The 21,934-nt window shown below is 33.2% G+C and overlaps 1 protein-coding gene across 2 annotated transcripts in view; it reads right to left on the bottom strand.

The window, feature by feature from the left end:
* Positions 1 to 21,934, bottom strand: part of GRID2 (glutamate ionotropic receptor delta type subunit 2) — a 1,161,595-nt gene that overhangs the window by 505,867 nt on the left and 633,794 nt on the right. For both annotated transcript variants that reach the window (XM_058547512.1, XM_058547513.1), the window contains exon 7: positions 20,020 to 20,139. In XM_058547512.1, coding sequence (XP_058403495.1) covers positions 20,020 to 20,139 — 120 coding nt within the window. The remainder of the gene's footprint in view (positions 1 to 20,019; positions 20,140 to 21,934) is intronic.

The raw sequence follows: 21,934 nt of genomic DNA, 5'->3' as shown, positions 1-21,934 counted from the left end.
AAAAATTTTGACATATGTATTTATCTGTGAAACTATTTCAAAAATCAAGATAATGAATGTATTCAAGGCTATTTTAAAAAGAAATATTGATTTCTTCTTTAGGGTACTAGAAAACTAGCTGGAAAGAGATCAGATACTCCAGGTGTTTCAGTGCCTACTTATGATTAATATGGAGCTGTCTAAGTATTTACAGCAATACCATCAATTGATAATCTATTGACAAGAAAATCCATTCACAGTTTTAAACCTTCATTCTGCATGGTGCTCTCAAGCACTACCAAGCCAACTACCTCATCTTCCAGGTACCTGTCCCTATCATCCTCTACTTTATTTGTTCATACCACATTAATTGAGCAAATATTTACAATCTGAGAATGTAACCAAGCTCAATCTGAAACAAAAGGGAAAAGTAGGCAAAGCTTATCTGTCATACCCTTCTCCACTTACAATTTAAAGTGGTAACCCCTCCTGTTCGGACGATCTTAAGAGCTGGTGTTTAAGCGGGGCACTGCATAATTAATAGCAAAGTATCAGACACCATAATGGATAATTAGAGACATTTTGGGTGAAGATGAGCATCATCGTGCTGCTTTTTTCAAATCTCACTACAAAGGAGCCACGCAGAAAGCCGTATTTGTGTCCCTATAACTTTGAGTCTTTGATTCAAAACATGACCCCAAAATTGTATAAAACACCACCATTTCTTTTTGTGTGTGGCTGCCATTAAATACATAAACAATTTTGATGTGCCTTATTTTTTGTTTTTTGTCTTTTTTACCTATTTTTTTTTAATTTTTTGTTTATTGCAGTAACATTGGTTTATAACATTGTATAAATTTCAGGTGTACATCATTATACTTCTATTTCTGCATAGATTACATCATGTTCACCACCCAAATACTAATTACAACCCATCACCACACACATGTGCCGAATTATCCCTTTCGCCCTCCTCCCTCCTCCCTTCCCCTCTGGTAACCACCAATCCACTCTCTGTCTCTATGTGTTTGTTTATTGTTGTTATTATCTACTACTTAATGAAGGAAATCATATGGTATTTGACCTTCTCCCTCTGACTTATTTCACTTTGCATAATACCCTCAATGTCCATCCATGTTGTCACAAATGGCTGGATTTCATCGTTTCTTATGGCTGAGTAGTATTCCATTGTGTATATATACCACATCTTCTTTATCCATTCGTCCCTTGATGGGCACTTAGGTTGCTTCCAAGTCTTGGCTATTGTGAATAACGCTGCAATGAACACAGGGGTGCATGTATCCTTACGCATTGGTGTTTTCAAGTTCTTTGGATAAATACCCAGCAGTGGAATAGCTGGATCATATGGTAGTTCTATCCTTGATTTTTTGAGGAATCTCCATACTGTTTTCCATAGTGGCTGCACCAGTTTGCACTCCCACGAGCAGTGTATGAGAGTTCCCTTCTCTCCACATCCTGTCCAACACATGTTGTTTCCTGTCTTGTTAATTATAGCCATTCTGACAGGCGTGAGGTGATATCTCATTGTAGTTTTGATTTGCATTTCCCTGATAGTTAGTGATTTTGAACATCTTTTCATGTGTCTGTTGGCCATCTGTATATCTTCTTTGGAGAAATGTCTGTTCAGGTCTTTCGCCCATTTTTTAATTGGGTTGTTAGTTATTTTGTTGTTGAGATGCATGAGTTCTTTATACATTTTAGAGATTAGCCCCTTCTCAGATATATGGTTTGCAAATATCTTCTCCCAGTTGTTAGGTTGTCTTTTCGTTTTGTTGATGGTTTCCTTTGCTGTGTAGAAGCTTTTTAGTTTGATGCAGTCCCATTTGTGCCTTATGTTTTATTTTAGAATCTTTAATCCCTTCAAGGGTTTCTCCTGCAACAAAGTTTTCTTAATGACCTCAGCAAATTTCATTAGCTTTTTGGCAAACTCATAACAGTACTGTTTCATTTGACCTTGTGGTCAACTAAAATCTTTGGTTCTTTTTCACCTAAACTTATATGAAGAAATATCCTTGCCAATTTTTATCATGGCCATTTTTTTTTCTTATTGCAAGCGACAAGTCTGGCCTTTATCTCTGTCCAATCTCTTTTTGTTAGTTAAAGCCCATTGGCTGTCCTTTCATTAACAGTAGATAATTCACCATTCAAACACAACAAAATTTTATCTTTTTAATAAAGAATTACATGCCTCAAAGAGAATAATAGTTTTAAAAAGTGTGGTCTGCAATTAATTATAGTATTGCTATAATTGGGCATATATATGTTTTATAATCATTCAATAAAATTAAAATATTTTTATATTGTCAATTCTTTTCCCAGCAATTAACAACCTTACTAGATTAGAATTTTTCCTATGCCTTGCTGAAGTAAGAAAAAATTGGGAAAAAAGAAAAAAATGAGTAGATATTACCAGGTAGGGGCATTCACACACCATATTATCATTCTAAAAGTATATTTTTATTATATAATGCAGGAAAGATAATTCATAAAATGCTGTCAAAACTAAGAACAGGCTTTAACATTAAAAATACAAAATGCTCTAGAATACTTTATAACACTTCTTTTTAGTAAGTGGTTAATATTAATAGAAATCAGATGCATCAAAGATTAAAAATAAGAATAGTTTCTTAGTTTATTTCTGGTAGGTTTAATCCATAGAAACAATTTTAATATTTGTAGCATTAGTATTCTATAAATAAAAATGATTAGAATATTTCCTAAATTATAACATTTTTAAAAAAGTTACTATCACTAGACTAATCAATAAATTATTGGTTTTCATTTCCTACTGACTAGTGTCCTTAAACACAGTGTGATTGCATGGCACTGAAAGTCATCACTCATTAAAATGTAATAAGGTTGTCTAATTAATTTTCTTCAATGATCTCTAAATTATTATAACCAAGTTAGGGCATCAGACACTCAAAACTTTTGTTATTTTCTTGATCTCTCTTATATCTGGATGTAATTTCCATTGTTGATGTGAAGTAAATCAGATAAATCAGATTAGAATGCTAGGTAGTACATATAATGTCATTTTCCATGTTTCAAATCATCCAGAATGAACTTCATTTTCTTCTACTTTTTTATTGACTTTAATATTAAGTTGTTAAATTACTTGCAGATCTTCTGTTACTACTACTATTTCTTTTTTGTCCCACATGCTTCGCCCTCAAAAAATGAGCAAATTATTTTCGAATTAGTTGCTTTAATAAAATTATATAGTCAACATGTAAACTTGGCACAATCTTCTGATGTTTCAGATGACTTTAGATTTCTATATCTTATGCTATCACACTACTTAAGCATAAGACCAAAGCAGTGTCAGAATTATTTGTGTGTCTGTCTGTCATGAAGCTACAGCATACAGTTGAAGAGAACTAACTCACAAAATATCTGACCAATTTCTCTCTCTGTAGATATTATTAATGTAGTATGTATTTGGTCTATGTTGCTTTTTGTGTTTATTTATCTTCCTTCTCTCCACTGGATGACATCTATATGTATATCATCTATCATCTTCGATTATCTATCTATCTATCTATCTACCTACCTACCTATCATCTATTATCTCTTTCTCTCTACCTATCTCTATCTATCTATCATCATCATCATCCATCTAGATCTATCTGTGTATATCTCTCTTACTTTATCTATATCTATCATCTATCTATCTTCTCTCTAAAAAAGATAATTCTACTAACAGTAAGTACTCACACTGTTTGCTAATACTATATGATCTTGAAGAGACCCGATTTTACCTTCAATATAGGGCTATCCTTGTTATGCTGATTCATCCAAATCTCATATTGAAAAAAGACAATTGGCAAAATAGCCCTAATATATTTTTAACTGACTACATTGTGACAAAAAAACAAACAAACAAACAAACAAAAACTTTGGCTGCAAATCTCTACTTAGGACTATAAAATGTATAAGTAAAAATGATTTATGAAAATATTTTATCAGAAATTTCAACTTGCCCTCATGTGCACCCATTTATTTTTAATCAAAATACGCTTCTGTTAACAACAAGATAAAACTGAATGTCAAGTTCACAGTGAGGTAAAATGTGGCTGTCATTCAAAAGAAGAAAAGGAAGGCCTTGAAGAAATGAACGGAAATACTACCTCTACTATCAAAAATAAAATTTGGAGAGTGAGTGAAGAAAAAAAAGACTAAAAATTAAGTATTTCTTAAAACATTGTAGAAGAATGTTAAAAGAGTAGGACAGTGTGTAGTCAAAAGTATTTCCATATTTTAACAATCAAGGTTTTCAAGAAAATAGCATTAGAATTGATGTTATTTTACAGGAAAAGGTGAGAAATTTTTATTAGTGTGACTTTAAATAGATTTTTTCTTGGAACTTAATAAACTATAAAATAACTGTAAATATACTTAGAGATTGGTTCCATACTTACAATGAGAGGAAAAAAGAAAACAGAAAAGACCTCACCTTTACTATTTATCTCTAACAGGTAAAGGTTTTGGAATTGTGGGGAAAAAAACATAATGCAGTGGTAAAAACATTGAACTAGAAAAGTAGTCTTGGTTTTTCTAACAAACTAAAGATCTTTAGGGAACTCATTCAATCCACAAAACTTTTGTACTACATATGTAAGATAGAAGTATTTCACTAAAGGACTGCTAATTTTCCCTAGTTTTTGTGATCCTTCAGAATGTTTGGGATGGAAAAAACAAATGTGCCAACTTGGAAAAACTTGAGTATGTTTAAGAATGAATAAAATATTCATATATCTATTTTTAATGTAGATACAGTTAACATGATTGTAAGAAACAAAGAAAATATAATGAAGAATTTGTTGTATAATTAATTTATCTAACACCAACAGAACAGCTAGAAAAGAAATAACATCTAGGAGCCAGGAATATTTTGTTTGTGAGAAATTGAGGATACTAGAATCACAGAAAGAGAAAGAAGATGAAATAGAAATTAATATATGATTATCAACAAATAAAAATCACAGGGGAAAGAATTCAGTTCTTGAATTATAGATATTTCGTTTGTCCCAAGAATAATTCTCCAGTTTCCAATTTTCTTTAGAGGGGAAAATATACATAACACAACACTTTCCATATGAGAGAAAGAAATATGACATTTTTTTTCACAAGCCTAAAAGACATTGTCTCCTATTTAATGAAAGTGTACTTATTCAAATCGTATTATTGCTCCAAACGGCTACAATCAGACATTCTGAAATGCGCGAGCCTGGGCTGAAAGATTTCTCATCTCAGTTTGGGATATAGATTCATATCAAACTTGAATGAATCAAAAGAAGAAATTCTTGAGCAAAGCATTTCAAATGCATTTTCATTTAAACCCACAAAAACCACTTTTATTCAGGTACTCCAGGGTAATAAAATTTTCCATAGCTTCTGATTAAGAATTGCTTGAAAACATTTTCAGTAGATAAGTACTTTTCTCCTCATGAGCATCAAGTGACTTTCTCACAATGATTATATTCAGCTAGATGCATTCACTTCATTAATTAAACATTTCAAGGCATAACCTATATTAATACAAGATAGTTTTGGAAATATTTTTTAAAGTGAGATTCATTTCTCACTTTTGATTATTAAAAAAAGAATTCCAGAAATACTCTTTTACTGTCATAATGAAGTTTAATAGCCCTAATAAAGTGTATTTACTGAATATTATAAAATCAGAAGTCACTGCCAGAGATGCTCCTTATTACACCTGAATTATTGTGATTAATAAAAATGCCTCTAATTATTGAAAGGACATCTCCATTTCCAAACATTTATTTTCCATATTGGAAAGAACTCTATAGCAAATTAGCTTTCTACACAACTTTGATAGATTATTTATGAAATCCATAGAAAATTTACTGGAAAGACATTTAAAGCCGTAGTGAAAATGCTGACAATTTAAAGTAAAAAAAAAACAGTTTCTCAAAATAGCATCTGTAGCCTCAACAAGAAGTGGAGGTAAGCAGGGTAAATAGTGTAACTCAGGGAACTTATATCAGCAACATCTAAGTTGCATGAACATAATATTGATAATAATAATAGTATGCACCTAAATAATAAGGCCTGATTTTTGTATAAAAAATTAACTGTCACCTTGAAAACCATCAGAATTCTTTTGAGTATGACAAAATTTGAGATTATACATATTTGATGACTTAAGCTCCTATGGAAACTGCAGACCAGAGTAAGAACAAGACATGAGTTATTTTTATTAGTTTTTAAAAATTTTCTTTGTTACATCTTCAGTTATTTATATATTTTTTTAATAGTTAATAAACGTTTGGGATTAAGCATGACTACTAATCTCAGGATATAAAAGAAACAATGTGGACATTTATATTGTCATAAGACCTTATGACAATATAAAATCTTTAACTGTAAATTATTTTACATTAATTATTCATTGATAAAATCTAAGTAACCTAAATTTTATAGGAAAAAGTATAAAATATTACTTTTTTAAGTTAGAACAAATAAATCTATAATTCTTAGGGATTCTTTTTCAGAGTGCTTACTTTCAAAACTTCACCAAAGGAAATCATCTGAATACATTTCATATATTAAAAATAATTTTTGTTATGGCAAGAATTTGGGGATTTACTATTACATGTAAAATTGCCATACTGTAAAATAACTTTAGATATTTTTATCCTAATCTAAAATTGTAATATTTAATAAATAAGGCTACACATTAGTTCAACATCGTATAGTCCTGCTTCAAATAATATGAGATATAAATTGTATATTTTAGTGCCATAGATAGTGTTTGGAAATAAATAAAATAAATTGTTTTGCCATTTTAAAAAACACACTTCAGGGGGCCGGCCCGGTGGCATAGAGGTTAAGTTTGCACGCTCTGCTTCAGTGGCCTAGGGTCTGCAGGATCCTGGGCGTGGACCTAGGCACTGCTCATCAAGCCATGCTGTGGCAGCATCCCATATAAAAACAGAGGAAGACTGGCACAGATGTTAGCTCAGGGCTGATCTTCCTCACCAAAAAAAAAAAAAAAAAACCACACACACACTTCAGAATGCTCTATGAATGCGAGATGTATTGGAATGAAAGAACCATAGAATACTGGGTCTAGAGTGCAGACTCTATTTCAAACTGCAAGAAGGAAACTTTCATCCTCAAAGTCTAAATTACTTGCACACTTCTGATAAAGTTTTGGAAACAGTTTTTCTACTCTAAATACAAAAAAATTACACATTTTTTAACGTCTAAAACTAAGCTTTTATTTTTTCTGATTATAATAGTATTACAAACCCTTTGCAGAAAATCTGGAAAATAAAGGAAAACATAAAGAAGAAACTAACAATAAGAATAGGCCATAACCCCACTATTTTAAGATCGTCAATTTAAATGACTATACAGAGAATTTTAAGTATGAAACATTTAAATAGAGAACTATACAACTACCTTGGAGAAGATAATTTTTTTCATTTTTCATAGCTAGAAACAAATGCTTATTGTATGCAAGATCACAGAGTTGTACACTTTTTCAAAGAAAGACATAATTAAAGGGGAAAAATCTTAACTGTCAGAAATATTTGCCATCAGGTAAATAAGGATATGTTTACATTAACAGTTGGTATGGGTTTAAGGTCTCAGTAAAAAACTGTATATTTGAATATCTTCCCCTCAAAAGCCAAGAGCTTCGTGAGAAGCATCCTTTCCATTCCCAATGGTACGTTAATAGTCTCCAAGTTGTTGGGGATGAAGATCAGGTGCCAAACAGCAAAGTCCTGTCTTTAGCACAGTCAATAGATTGCTTTTAGCATATAAATCAATTTTCTCCCCTCTTTGGAAATGCAAAAAATTGTGTTACTTGTTTTTATTACAACATACCACCTTTTCCTCAAGAAGGAAACCGTGGAGGAAACAGTATCCAAATTAATAGCAGACACTTAAAAAGGGGCAATAGTTTACCCACCCGGGCCATTCCAAAGTCTCAGAAAGGTTTTCCTTAATAACATAGTTTCTACTCAAAACACATACCAATCCCTTCATTTTCCAGTTATTAGAGAACAGTTTGATTAGGATTAAAGTCTTAATGGTGCCTGACTAGCCTCAGTGTGTCAGGTGTCCCGGTCACAAAGGAAAATACAATTACTGAGAAGAAAAAAAAAAAAGATAAGAAGGAGGCAATGCAATCAGTAGCCACCAAAAGCCATGATTACAATTTCAGTTATTCATCACTGATATGAACATAATATTCACTAGTTTGAATGAAGGGCTCCCCCACACAAATGAGTTGTGAATGTTCTATTAGCAAATTTTGTGGGATTATGTGCCCAGACTATTTAAATTTTCATAATCATTCCAACGCATAAAACCTGGCTCCTGTTAAAGGAGAATTTATAATCCCCTGAAGGAGTCAAGAGAGGTGTGGGAGAATAAGAGAGATACATAATTAAATATTTTAACAGACCACATAAAAATTCAGAGGTGAAAGGAAGCAGATAATTTGAGGCACAGTGACAAGCTCCTGGGATCATGGTTCAACCGAATCTACCACACCAAGAATGTCACTGCTAACAAGTTAGTCTGTTGTGAATCTCCAACTTCCGTGGACAAACGACTCACTCACTGTGTGACTCCTTCCTGCCACTGTCTTCCCATTCATGCAACCTCTTTGAAATAAACTTTTGATATCCGCCACTTAAAATTCAATCACGACAATGAGAACTTGCTGAAGGAGCACATATATGAGCAAATGTTTCTCAATTCTGTGTATTCCTAATATAGATGGCTTTAATTATTATTGCTCTGGGAGTGGGTCCTGGACATTAATCACCATCTGTGGTTGAAACTAGAAATGAGGTTGTTCAGTGGATGGTAAGTACCACCACACTGTGTATGTGAATCTGAGCTGGATGGGAGATTCATTGGTGGTAGGGTGTGTGTGTGTGTGAGACAGAGAGAGAGAGAAAGATAAAGAGAGAGAGAGGTTGGGGTGAGGCAGATTTCGGTGTGTCTCACTGTGGGTGCTGTCCCGTAGAGCAGTAAGGAAACTGAACCTTGTCTCCTCTGTATTGAGCATGGTTCTGAACTCCTAACCCAATCAGTCCTCAGTACGTGGACTAGAGATGAACCACAGACTCTCTCGGTCTCTGTATGAGCATATACCCGTCTATAGACATTTCCTGAGAGTCTACATGCCAATAGCAGCTACTTTTCTCACAATAAGCCCTTTCCTCAAAAGTGGTAAAGTAATCCACACCAAACACACAATCCAGATTTTGTAGTCCTTCCAGAAAAGTTGCTGATTCTGTTTCCAGCAAAACTTGGACTGGAATTATACTCTAGTAGGCATCTTTGCCCCACACTGGAGAGTCAGCATCATCCCATCCACCAGAAGAGGTAGCTCCTGTTCTCTCCAAGAGGCAGTGAATGTTGCTTGCCTGAAGCAGGACTCCCTCAGAAGTCATCTCAACCCAAGCAAGAGCTAACTCTTCCAGGAAGGTCAAAGTAACTCTAAACATCACTGGATACAGCTATCATTTTCTCTTCTACGTAGTAATAGTAGAGGAGCTCCTTTTGAAACAGAAATGATCCAGTCTGCAGTATATACTTTTGTTCAAGTGTGCAAATTTCCCCTGTCAGGAAATTGCTGGGGTCAATAATTTTGAGAGTCTAATAGATTGGAAATTTTATAAGGTACTTGACTGAATATCACATAACTTTGTGGTACAAAATATTTCCCTGAAGATACGTCAAAATAAAAGCTGGTGGAGCTAAATTCATTATGATTGTAAATTATATATAAAGGAGGGTGGGAGAAGAAAAGCTGTTGTGTTCACCGCGTATTGTCAACTCAGAGCATTTTTTAGATTCTTTCTATTATATAAAACTTCCAAGTTATAAATTCACTGTTAGAAACATGACTGTAAATAAGGATGGCATATTTTCCAATAATGGGGTTAATTATAAAGACTGGGTTTAGGCAGGCTATGTTGGATACCAGATTCTCTGCTATCAGCTTCCCATGGAACTGCAGATGCTCTCAAGTCTTCATTAACAGACTTGTAGAATTTTAGAGTCAGAAAGGACATTAAACGAAACAAAAAGGTTAATGTTTCATGCTATCACTGTGATTGTCATGTATAATGCTCTGTCAACCACACTTAAAAGGAAATTATTTCCCAAGCTCACATAGCAATTTCTCATCAGAATAGCAACTAGACTTTTCATTTCCTGTGTTGGCTTGAAAATGAATCACACAGATTACTGTTCATTTGCAAATTGGTGTTATTTTAATTATCCCTCCTTATGCAACCTACAAACATCATTTCACTTAATTCTTACAACAATCTTAAGTGATAAGCATTATTATTCACATTTTACAGACAAAGAAATTGAGACTCACGGCGTTTAGTCGTCCTAAGATCACACAGTCAGTAAGTGACAGAATCAGAATTTAAACCCAGGTGTGTCTGACTGCAAAGGCTATGCACTTTTTCCCATTGCCACATATTAAATCTAGCCTAGTTGTTAGAAAATGATCTTGAACTACAAATACCAACAATTCCTAATGAGCTGGCACTTTTGTGAGTCTTTCCATTTTGCTTAGAACAATCAATCTAACTATTTACTTGGAATGGCCAATCCACTATTTCCCTACTCTCTACGAATCCTTGCAAACAAACTACACATAATCTTACTTAATAACCACTAAAATAATTGATCATGTTTTTAGTGGCCAACTCTGCTAGGCATTGAGGATACAATTATGGAAAGGGTATAATCACACATTCACTTTCTAATGTAGCATGTCAACAACTAATTTATGTGCATATACCTATTATTTTTCGTTTGAATAAAGGAAAAACATGGTTGTGACATTGTAGATGCAGAGAAGAATCTTGCAGGTCCTTAAGTCAGTATGCATATGTATTCATTAGTTCAGTCATTAAATATTTAATGAGCATCTACTATGTGTCATGCATCAGGGGATATAGCAAGGAACAAACAAACCTTTGTGTCTCGTGGAGTTACATTGCAAGGGGAAAGATAGACTATAAACAAGTAAATTTATTATATTCGCCTTTGTGTATATGTATCATATATGCACACACATACACACATATATCAGGATTGTATGTATAACTATATGTATCCATATAATTTCAGTTTGCAAAGTGTGCTATAAGGAAACATAAGGCAGGGTAATACAAAAAGGTAAATGCCATTTTAAATATTACAGAATCAGAATACGAATGCAATGGTGAAGAATACCAGTACAATATTTAATCACTGACCATTTGAAGGCAAGTCTGTTTTTTCCTCTAAGTACAAGGCAGTAAAAGATTGCAATTCATTTAAAATACACCAATGACAATCTGTAATACCCTTTGCAAAAACAGTACACCAGGTTTTCCCAAGAACACAAAGCTGTAGGTTTTATATTTGTGAATTTAATGTTGGAGAATCTGAGTAAAGATCCTAAACCTATCTGAGAAACGATTATACCTAGGAGCTAGATTATCTCTGCTGTACCATTTTATTTCACCAACTTACATAAGAAAACAATTTTATGAAGATACTAAGCATTACTATGCAATTAAGATTGGTTGTGAAACCAGTTTTAATCTATTTTTCCTGGCCTTATTTTCCTGTTTGTGATAAAGTTCAAAGACATTAAGTCTAGAGTATTAAATTTTAATGCTGCAACTCAGTCCTCACAATCAAAAGTAAGTAGTATTGGCAAAACCAAAAAAAGCAAAGAAAACCTCAGACACATAAGGAAAAAAGCTATTGTGCAGAATTTCTCTTATAAGAAAAAACACAAATTGATCCTTTAAATTAAATATTTAATTTAATCCATACTTTTTATGTCTTCTAATAAATTTAGCTTTAGATTTTTTTTTTTAATAATTTTATTTATTTATTTTCTCCCTCAAAGCCCCAGTAGATAGTTGTATGTCACAGCTGCACATCCTTCTAGCTGCTGCATGTGGGACGTGGCCCCAGCATGGCCACACAAGCGGTGCGTCGGTGCACGCCCGGGATCCGAACCCGGGCCGCCAGCAGCGGAGCGCGAGCACCTAACTGCTAAGCCATGGGGCCGGCCCTAGCTTTAGATTTAATCCATACTTTTTATGTCTTCTAATAAATTTAGCTTTAGATTGGATAGAATGTTATTACTTAAATTATTTTTCTTCTTGGAAGTTTTGTATGGTGATGAACAGAAACAGGAACAACCACATTCTTGGAGAAAGTTTAAGCATATAGAAACTCTTGATGATTTCAAAATTTGGTTTTGAAGTTCACCTGAATTTATCTTCAAGGACGCACAATGTCTAACACCTTGAATACATCATCCACCAAATGAAACACCACCTTACATCAAAGTAAAAGAGACTATAAAAAATATCAAAGTGGGAAAGCTCTTCATTTTAATCAGCCTTAGTGAAAATTAAATAATCGTTTTCACATTCCTGCCAAATTCAAAAGAAATGAAACCTCCACTCATACGACGCCAAGAGAGTGAGACTAGTCCAAAATTTGGGACTTGCTCAATCTCACACTCAAATCCTAAGCCGACACAACCCTGCTTTAGGTTATGAGAGCTGACAGTATCCCTGCTCGAGGTGATAAGGCTGCAGGCATTGTATACACTTAGCCACTGGCAGCAGAATAAACACTGACAACTTGACAGCTCATCAACTGGAAATCCATTCACTCTTTTTGAGACATGGAGATACTGGAAGTGGAACCTTAATTTTGGACAAACATCTAGTTAATCTATACTGTAAGTATTTACATGTTAATGCTTTCCCTGGAAGACGTTGTATACGTGTTAATGCCCGTATGAAGGAATTGCCCCATTTATAAATGAAGCTGGCAATCCACAATCTAATTCATAGTACTCTTAAAATTACTTGAGAACTAGATTTGGAGTTTTATAAATTCAGTAATTAATTAAAATTGCAGTTTTCTAGGAAAACATCTGAGTTATAAAAACAAATGTTTAAAAATTAAGAATGCTTAAAGAATTTTAAAACAAGAATACAAAAAATTTTATGAGTGTCAACAATGTAAAAGGTGCCATAAAGTAAATATTTGTGGTCTCTTTCACATGACATCTATATAATGCCAGCACACCGGAGTGTTTCAATCCAGTTTGGAAGTTGGAGCATAGAGACATGAACAAATAATTACAGGAGTTCTTTAATATTACTTAAGAATGAAGTAGACATAATTTGAAGTATATGATTCATTGTCAACTGAATGGCATAGATGACAGTACAGACTGAATTCAGAGCAGGGTGAAGCAACTACATTGGTCTTAGAATTACATTGATCTTAGAAGGCTAAATGAAGCCCACTTCTGTCACACTTACACCCTTACTTTTTGAGTGTCTGGAACCCATTCACCGTTAAAATCAAGAATTCAGATGTCTCTCTTCTCAAACACAACATTCTAGCTCTGAAGTTCTCTCCCTAATCCAAATCAGTATACAGGCTCTTCAGCCTTACTGAGGGCTCTATTCCCTTGAGCCACACTTTTTCCCTGTTGTTGAGACTCCTCCTGTCTTCATTCCATATATGTCCAAGGAAGATTTCATGCTTCGTCACTTCAGCCATTCTCCTGCCAATATCCTTACCTTCACTGCCTCATTGTACTGCTACCAGAAACAACAAAACAAAACAAAAACAATCTGATGAAATCCCAACCCTACATTAATTTAAATCCATTCCATCCACTGAACACTGCTAGACAAAAATATATAACTGTGTAGTTTACTGCTACAATGAATTTTCAATCTCTAACCTCATATGAGCCATCAGCCCTACCTGGCAATTCTTCCATGGTCCTTAATTAGCTCTCTCTTATTTGCCACAGCAGCTATTGCAAAACATATTCAGTCTATAAACCTCCAACCTCATTATCTCTAATGTCTTCTGCTACACTTTCCCTCTTAGCTGATAATCTCACCTCCCACTTCTCTAAGAAAAGATAATATATTTCTTAACAACTCCCTTAACTTCTTGACACCACACAAGAAGACTTGCTTGCATTTACACCATTCTTTCCTTACTCCCTCCCCGGCATTACTCTGGAAAATGAAGTTTTCCGTGCCTAAGATCAAGCACTCCATCTAATTCTGGATCCAATCCTCTGTTTCTCCTGGACCTCTATCAGTGATCATCCTTCTTTCCTTTGTCTTCTTTCTCTTCCTCTCTACTGGCTCCATCTGTGAGCATTCAAACATACTCAAGTCTCTTACATTCTGACGGTTCTCCCTCTCAATTTCACGAAGCCAATTAATGACCACTCTCATTGCCAAACAGGCTAATATGGTATTTACCTTATGTTCTTCTACTCATCACCTTCCCTTTTACTTTTCAACTTGTTGCTAAACATATGGCCCTACCACTCCACTGAGATTTCCCTCATAAATGACAATTAATTGCAATATTTTTTGATGTATGAGACAGTTCTGGATGCGTCACATTACTAATTCGTTTAGGTCGTACCTATTTAGGGGTTTAATAGCATGCCCAAAGTCACTTGCTTTTAAGTAACACAATAATAATTTGAACAGTTTGACCTTAGCAGCCACAATCCTAACCCATTTGATCTACTGCCTCTAATGAACCTTAAATTCCTAAATTCAAAGGACTCTTTAATCTTTATATTACTGTTTTTCTGCTACATTGCTGACCCCTCCTACTTCTTGAAAATCTTTCTTCTTAGCTTCTATTACTATAGGAATACTGCAATTATCATCCTTGTACATATGTATCCAATTATTGAACTGGGATAAGCATTTTTGCAAAATAAGGAAGTATTAGGATCATAAGGCTTTATGAAAATTAATAATAACATAACATAGAATAGTTTACACAAAAGATAAGAAGAAAGAAGAAACCTGGTACAAAATGATCATACAGAAATTTGGGGATAATCATTGGGAATAGAGTGGAAGGAAAAGACATGAGGGTTTTGCAAAGAATTAAGCAATACTTGCATAAAGAGCTTTTATTTGTATTTGTATAGGTCCCATTCTCAAGTAAAATCATTTCTGTACTTATACCTTAATGTGTACAGAAGTCTTTTTTTTTTGTTTTTTCAGAACGATATATATCAGTCTTGATTTCATGATTATAATGAGGTCAGGAAAGGTTTTCTGATATTCGACAAGCAATTAAGTAACAAAAAACTCCTAAGAAAGACACATTATTTTCTGCTATAAAACTATAAATATTCTCATTTTCTGAATCTTCAATTATATTTATACTAAATTATGATTCTATGTTAATTATTTTAATTATTTTGTTCCTATCTGTCTCTAGATAATGTAGCTAGTTTCCTATGACTAAATAAATACAATTGAAGGCAGATTTTCCCTAATAGTTTCGACAATACTGAAGCCAGAGTCAGTGCAATATCATCAGGGTGCTAAAAGACCAAAACAAGCAATTTAAAATTCTGTGTCTAGGGGAAATATATCTAAAGAAAGAAGATGAAATAAAGACATGTTCAGATGAACAAAAACTGAGAAATTTGGCCCTAAGAAAACCATCAACAAGGGGAATTTTAAAAGCTGTACTTCAAGCAGAAGAAAAGCAATTCTAGATACAGATGCAGGAAGAAAAGCAGAGCAAAAAAGTGGAAAATATGTGGGTAGATGTAAATAAATATTTATTGCACAAAATAGTAACGGTAATACTTTTTGGAATAAAAAACGATAACATTAAAAACCTAACAACAGGGGCCGGCCCGGTGGCGCAAGCGGTTAAGTGCGCGCGCTCCGCTGCGGTGGCCCGGGGTTCGCTGGTTCGGATCCCGGGCGCACACCGACGCACTGCTTGGTAAGCCATGCTGTGGCGGCGTCCCATATAAAATGGAGGAAGATGGGCACCGATGTTAGCCCAGGGCCGTCTTCCTCAGCGGAAAAAAAAAAAAAAAAAAAAAAAAAAGAGGAAGATTGGCGGATGTTAGCTCAGGGCTGATCTCCTCACAAAAAAAAAAAAAAAAAAAAAAACCTAACAACAATAAGCTATAATTTGAGAGGTGGATACATTGAGTAAATAGAGTTAAAATATTCTAAGTACCTTTTAATCTGAGAGGAGAACAAAGATATTGATTAACTTTAGATGTTGACAAATTAGGTATGCATGTTGTAATTCTAGAGGAACTATTAAATAAATAGAAACAGAGTATATGACTTGTAAATTAGTAGAGGAGGAAAGAATAAGGTAAAAAATACATATATACTAACAATCCAAAAGAAGGCAAGAAAGAAGAGAAAAGGATCCTAGAACTGGCAAGACAAATAGAATGTACAAAATGGTAGAATGTACAAGATGGTAGACTTAAACCTAAATGTATTAGTAAATAGTGTATTAGCACATTATTAGTAAATGCATTCCATATAAATACATGAAATGGTCTAGTTTTTAGGTATAAAAGTCAAATTGGTATCAAATAATCAATTACATACTTTTTATAAGAATTATGTGTGGAACAAAAGGACACAGAAAAGTTGAAAGTAAAAGGATAGTAAAAAGAAACACCAATCAAATAGTAACAGAGAGGAAAGTGGTCTAGCTCTATTAATAGCAGACAACACATTCTTTAGGGAAGAAAGCATTATTAGAAGTAGAAGTCTTTATAATAATAATAATAAAGTATTAATTACCAAGAAAATTTCAGAAATGAAAATAAGTTCAAATCTCAAACTGTTTCAAAAATTTAAAAATATAAGATATGATTAGCTATTTTATGCCAAAACATATAGAAAAAAACACTTTAAAACATCATAAAAGTAAAACTTCTTGAGTTGACAAGAATTAGAAAATATGACTTTTTTATTTACCATGAAAAAATAGAATCAGTAGTGAAAAAAAAATGATCACAAAGAAAATTCTAGGTCAGCTGGCTTCATTAGGCTGATTTATCAAACATTCAAGGAAGAAATTCTTCCATTTTTATATAACTTGTAAAGAATGAATAAAGAGAAAACTCTCTCTACCATATTTTATGAGGCCAACATAACCTTAGTAACAAAATCCAGAAGAGAAAATTTCAGGTAACCTTAGTTATGATGTTCCCTTAGTTATAAACATCAGTGTAAAACCCTTAAGCAAGGTGGTACCAAATAAAGTAATTTTTTTGTGACTATAAACATAATTATAATTTTATATAAATATTATTTTATATAAATATAAAAATTAGGCTTATTCCAGGAATGTATGGAGCTTCCTTAATCTGATCAAAGTTAATAAAAAAGAAAAACATTATATTTAGTAGTGTAATGTTGACACCTTTTTCTCTGAGATTGGTAATGATCCAAGGATCCCTATTCCTATTACTTCCATTCACTGTTCTCCTAGAGGCCCTAATCGGTGCACTAGGCAAGAAGAAATAAAAGATGCAAAGATTAGAGAGGAAGAGCAAAATCATTAATCACAGATGATATGGTAATATGCAGGAGTTCACCAGAATCTACAGATAAGTTATTAGAATTAAAGATTTAAGTAAGGGAGCTATTCATAAAATGAATATAAAATATCAATGTCATTCCCTTAAATCAGCAACAAGCAGAAAATGGAATTTTAGAAGATACTGTATTATATACATACAATATAATACCACGCAGCAATATAAGTGAAAAAAAAATTAGTGACACATGAAAATAAAGATGTATCTCAAAAAAACGTCTTGAGAGAAACATGATACAAAAGAGTATACATTACATTATCCATTTATATGAACATCCAGACTAGGCAAAACTATCTGTGTTGTTAAGAGTGGAAGCAGGAATGATGGAACTTTCCGGGTGACGGAAATGTTCTGTAACTCGCTCTGGGTGGTGGTCACATTGGTGAATTCAATCACTGAAAGCCATTGTAGACATAATTTGTGCATTTTGTCGTATTTAAATTAAATATCAATTAAAAACAAACAAGATACTATACTGAAGACTGAAATTGTACTTTCTTCTTTTCCTATATATTAAAAAAAATTTCCAGTTGGACAAAAGGCTTCAATTTAAAAGGAAGAACTATAAAGATTTTGGAATATAATTGAGCATAATAACTTTATGACTCTGGCAGTAAGGAATGATTGCTTAAATAAGACTAAACAGCAATAATCATAAGTGAGAAAATTCATAATTCTACTAAATTTAAAGGTACTATGAACAGTATGAAAATAAAATACACAGAGAGGAAACTATTTGCAACATAATTAAATAGCAAAAGACTAATATTCAAAATATATATGTACCTCCTAGAATCAATTATAAAAACAAAAGACAACCTAATAAACAATGGACAAAAGACTTGAATGGGCAATTAACTCAAAAAGAAATCTAAAGGGCCAAAAAATATAGGAGAAGACACCAGAACCTTTTTATAATCAGGGAAATGCAAACTGAAATCATAAGGATACATTATTATATATCCAATAAATTAATAAAAATTTAAGTCTGACAAAACCAAGATTTGGTGAGAACACGAGGCAATGAGACCTCGTTGCCCTGCTGGTGGTATGTAAATTGGTAAATCTCTATGAAAGTGGGTTTGAGGTTATCTAGTAAAGTTCAAGATACACTTCCTTGCATTGCAGAAATTCTACTTCTGGATACAAAACCTACAGAAATACATGCACAAGTACAAGAGTATATATCCAAGATATAAGTCCAAGAATATTCACAACAGCATTGCTTATAATAGTCTAAAAAGGGAAACAGATCACAGTAGATTGTGACACATTCATAGAATAGAAAATGTTAGAGCAATGTAAATGAATAGACTGCAACTACACGTAACAAGAATGAATAACACAAACAGAATGTGAAACATCAGAAGCAAGAAAAAAGAATAAATGCCATATTGAGTTCATTCACTATTGGCAAAACTCAATTCTATTATTTAAGGATACACACACATGTGATAAAATTATATTTAAAATGTAAAGAAATGAGTGTCATAAAATTCAGACTAATGATTATACTACTGAGAAGGGAAGTCAGGGATGTAATGAGGGAGACATAGATGGGGGTGTTTAAGATGCTTGATTCGTTCTATTTCTTGACCATAGTTGTGGTTGTTTCCTTTAAAACAATTCACTAGCCTATCCTTGTGTTTCATGCAGTTTTCTATAAGTTCGCTATGCTTCACTATAAAACAATAATTAACGCATTAAGATAGTTTCAAGTCCCCTAGCACAAATTTACTGAGAGGTTTTTATTGCTAATTAGAATAATTCCTAACTTCATTTTGTCTAAGTTTTTCTTCATTCTACATCTCAGCACTGGAAAGAAACACCTACTGAAGAACCTCTTACTCCCAATGCAGCCAAGTTTACACAGTTAGAAATTTATAGTAATGAGCACTATATGCACAATTACCTTAAGTTTTCCCTACCAAAAACATATAAAAATGGCAAATCCAAACTATAGAAAAGTCCTTCTCCAGGGTCTTTCATATATCTCCTTGAGAAAGTTATTGTCACAGTATTTTGTGAAATATCCTTTATCGGCACTCAGCTTATTCTTACATGCGATTTGTAGTCAATAACCAGAGCTCATTTCCTGCAACCCATTTTCCACTTATTACATGACACATATAGAAGTTGAAATACTATAATGTCTCATTTTATAGTAGACTTTTCCTCTTACTATATGAAATTTATCAAAGCTCTTATTCTGATTTTGTGCATGTTACAAGTTAAAAACCAAGCAGCGATGTATTGTAGAAATAAATTCATTACTTTATAAAAATTATTATTATAATGAATGAAATATGATGCTAGTTCCCTCAGTAACCATCAGATTATTTTTTTCCTTTAAATTATTCTAAGGCATAAATAGAATTTATTGCTTAATACTTCTGGTAAGTATTTAAGGTTATTTAAATGCCTAATTCCCCCTGCCCCTTTCAAACTACAGTATGAACTTTAATGATACTGTGATCACGTTGCATGGAGAACAATCAAAGAAAACCATAGTTAGCATAGGAAAAGACATTTATTAATGTCTCTGGTCTTACTTTGCGAACACCTCGGCCAAGCTCTTCTCCATAGTTGGTTCCAAGAATTTCAAAGTGGACGTTGGGATTGCCTCCATTTTCTCCAAATTCTAGCTCTCCAGTCAACCCACTAACTCCACCCTAAAGGAGAGAAGATTTTGATGTAAGATTTCAGAAGAAGTAAAATAATAATGATAATAAAACATAAAGGAAGTTCTAGGAACACTATTTCCATCTATATAGTAAATATTATCTCAAGCATGCAATTATGAACAGGCTATTTTTTTAATAGGTGCACAGCATAAATAGGAGCACGACTGAAAGTAACCTTGAGAATCATTTAATCCAATCTCATCCACTTTACAGACAAAGAAATTTACACCCAAAGAGTCAAACGACTACTCAAAATGATTCCATGTTAGAGCTGAGACTAACTTCCAGGATAGGATTTTTGCCACCATACTTATGGCATGCATGGATCCATTTGTCAGAAAACAAGATGCTTCTGGAGAGCATAACTCTACTTTGGAGACAAGATTTGACAATATTCTTTCTCCAGCTCAATTCTATTCTAATTTGATCTAAAATTATATCTTGGAATCTTAAAAGCTACGGTTTCTAACTTATTGGAGGTTTATTTTTCCTCCTTCTTTAAATATCTTTTCCAAATTAAAAAAAAAAAAAAAAAGCTAAATGAGGCTTGAAATCTGTTTTTGCTCTTAAATAGTAGTGCTGGCTGTTGAGATTCATTGGGAATTTCCAAGCTTCCTCTTTCACTCAACATGACAGATGTTCATTTCCCCAACAGATGGCAATGTAGGTCATACTTCTCTCTTTCTTGTTTACCATTCTTTTCTCAGTTTACTTTATCACCCTTCACATTATTTAGGATTTTACAAATAAAAATCACATTCTGAGTCACTTCTATGCTAAAGTATTTATATCTTAGAATTTTGGCCTGATAATCACATTTATTTAGACAAATTATTTTAGTTTATAAATTGCTTCAATAATCACCTTTATGATATTGGTACTTAAACATAGCTCATAACCTCTAACTCAACTTGTAGCCTTTTGTAGCAGGTATTATGATGCTGTCTGTTACATCTCCTACATCATCCGTGAATTGTAGCCCATCACATGACACAAAGTTCATAACAGGCCTTTAATAAAACCATTGCTTAATCATTAATTTCAACATTTAATCTATTTCATTTTTGCAACAGTAATAATCAACTTTTATTATCCAGTTTTATTAGTAAAAACTATGTTGAATTTGATATGTCTGTGCTCTTCTCATCTATGATTTAGCAGTCAATAGCATGGATTTTAGAGTCAGACTTCCTGGATTTGATCAATGGCATCAGAATCTACTAGCTGTGTAAACTTGGCTAAGTTATTTAGTATCTCTATGCCCCCATTTCTACATCTGTTAAATAGCAAAAATAGTAGTACCTATCCTGGAAGATTATTATGAGTTTTATAATATAATATATGTAAAGAATATAAAAGAGAGGCTTGGTGAATGGTGAGAGCTTAATTACTATTATCATCATCATCATCATTATCTACATGATTATTTCATTCTTTAATTTTGGAGACTTTCTAGTTCTGCCAGAAATTGTAGGCATGCTCCTGGTCTCTTTCAACTAAAGTTTATTGGGGTTGCAAAATTTCATTATATGCTTTAATATTTACATGGCTTTGGAAAATGTTTTCGCAAATTTTGACTCAATTACATTTCATAGATTAGTATTTGGGGAGAAAAGAGTTAGAGCAGTTGGTCTAGGATCTATTCAGTCCTTTTACTGGTATGTGTGTGGGAGGCAGCCCAAGAGGGGGAAAAAAAGGCGGTAAGTGATTCTAATGTCCTTGTCAACTGGAACTCCAGGTAAAAAGACCAGTAATATTTACTAGGAAGAACAGTCCTTATCTA

The sequence above is a fragment of the Diceros bicornis genome, chromosome 8 (genome assembly GCF_020826845.1).
Source record: "Diceros bicornis minor isolate mBicDic1 chromosome 8, mDicBic1.mat.cur, whole genome shotgun sequence".
Taxonomy (NCBI): domain Eukaryota; kingdom Metazoa; phylum Chordata; class Mammalia; order Perissodactyla; family Rhinocerotidae; genus Diceros; species Diceros bicornis.
This window is presented reverse-complemented; position numbering and strand designations above follow the sequence as displayed.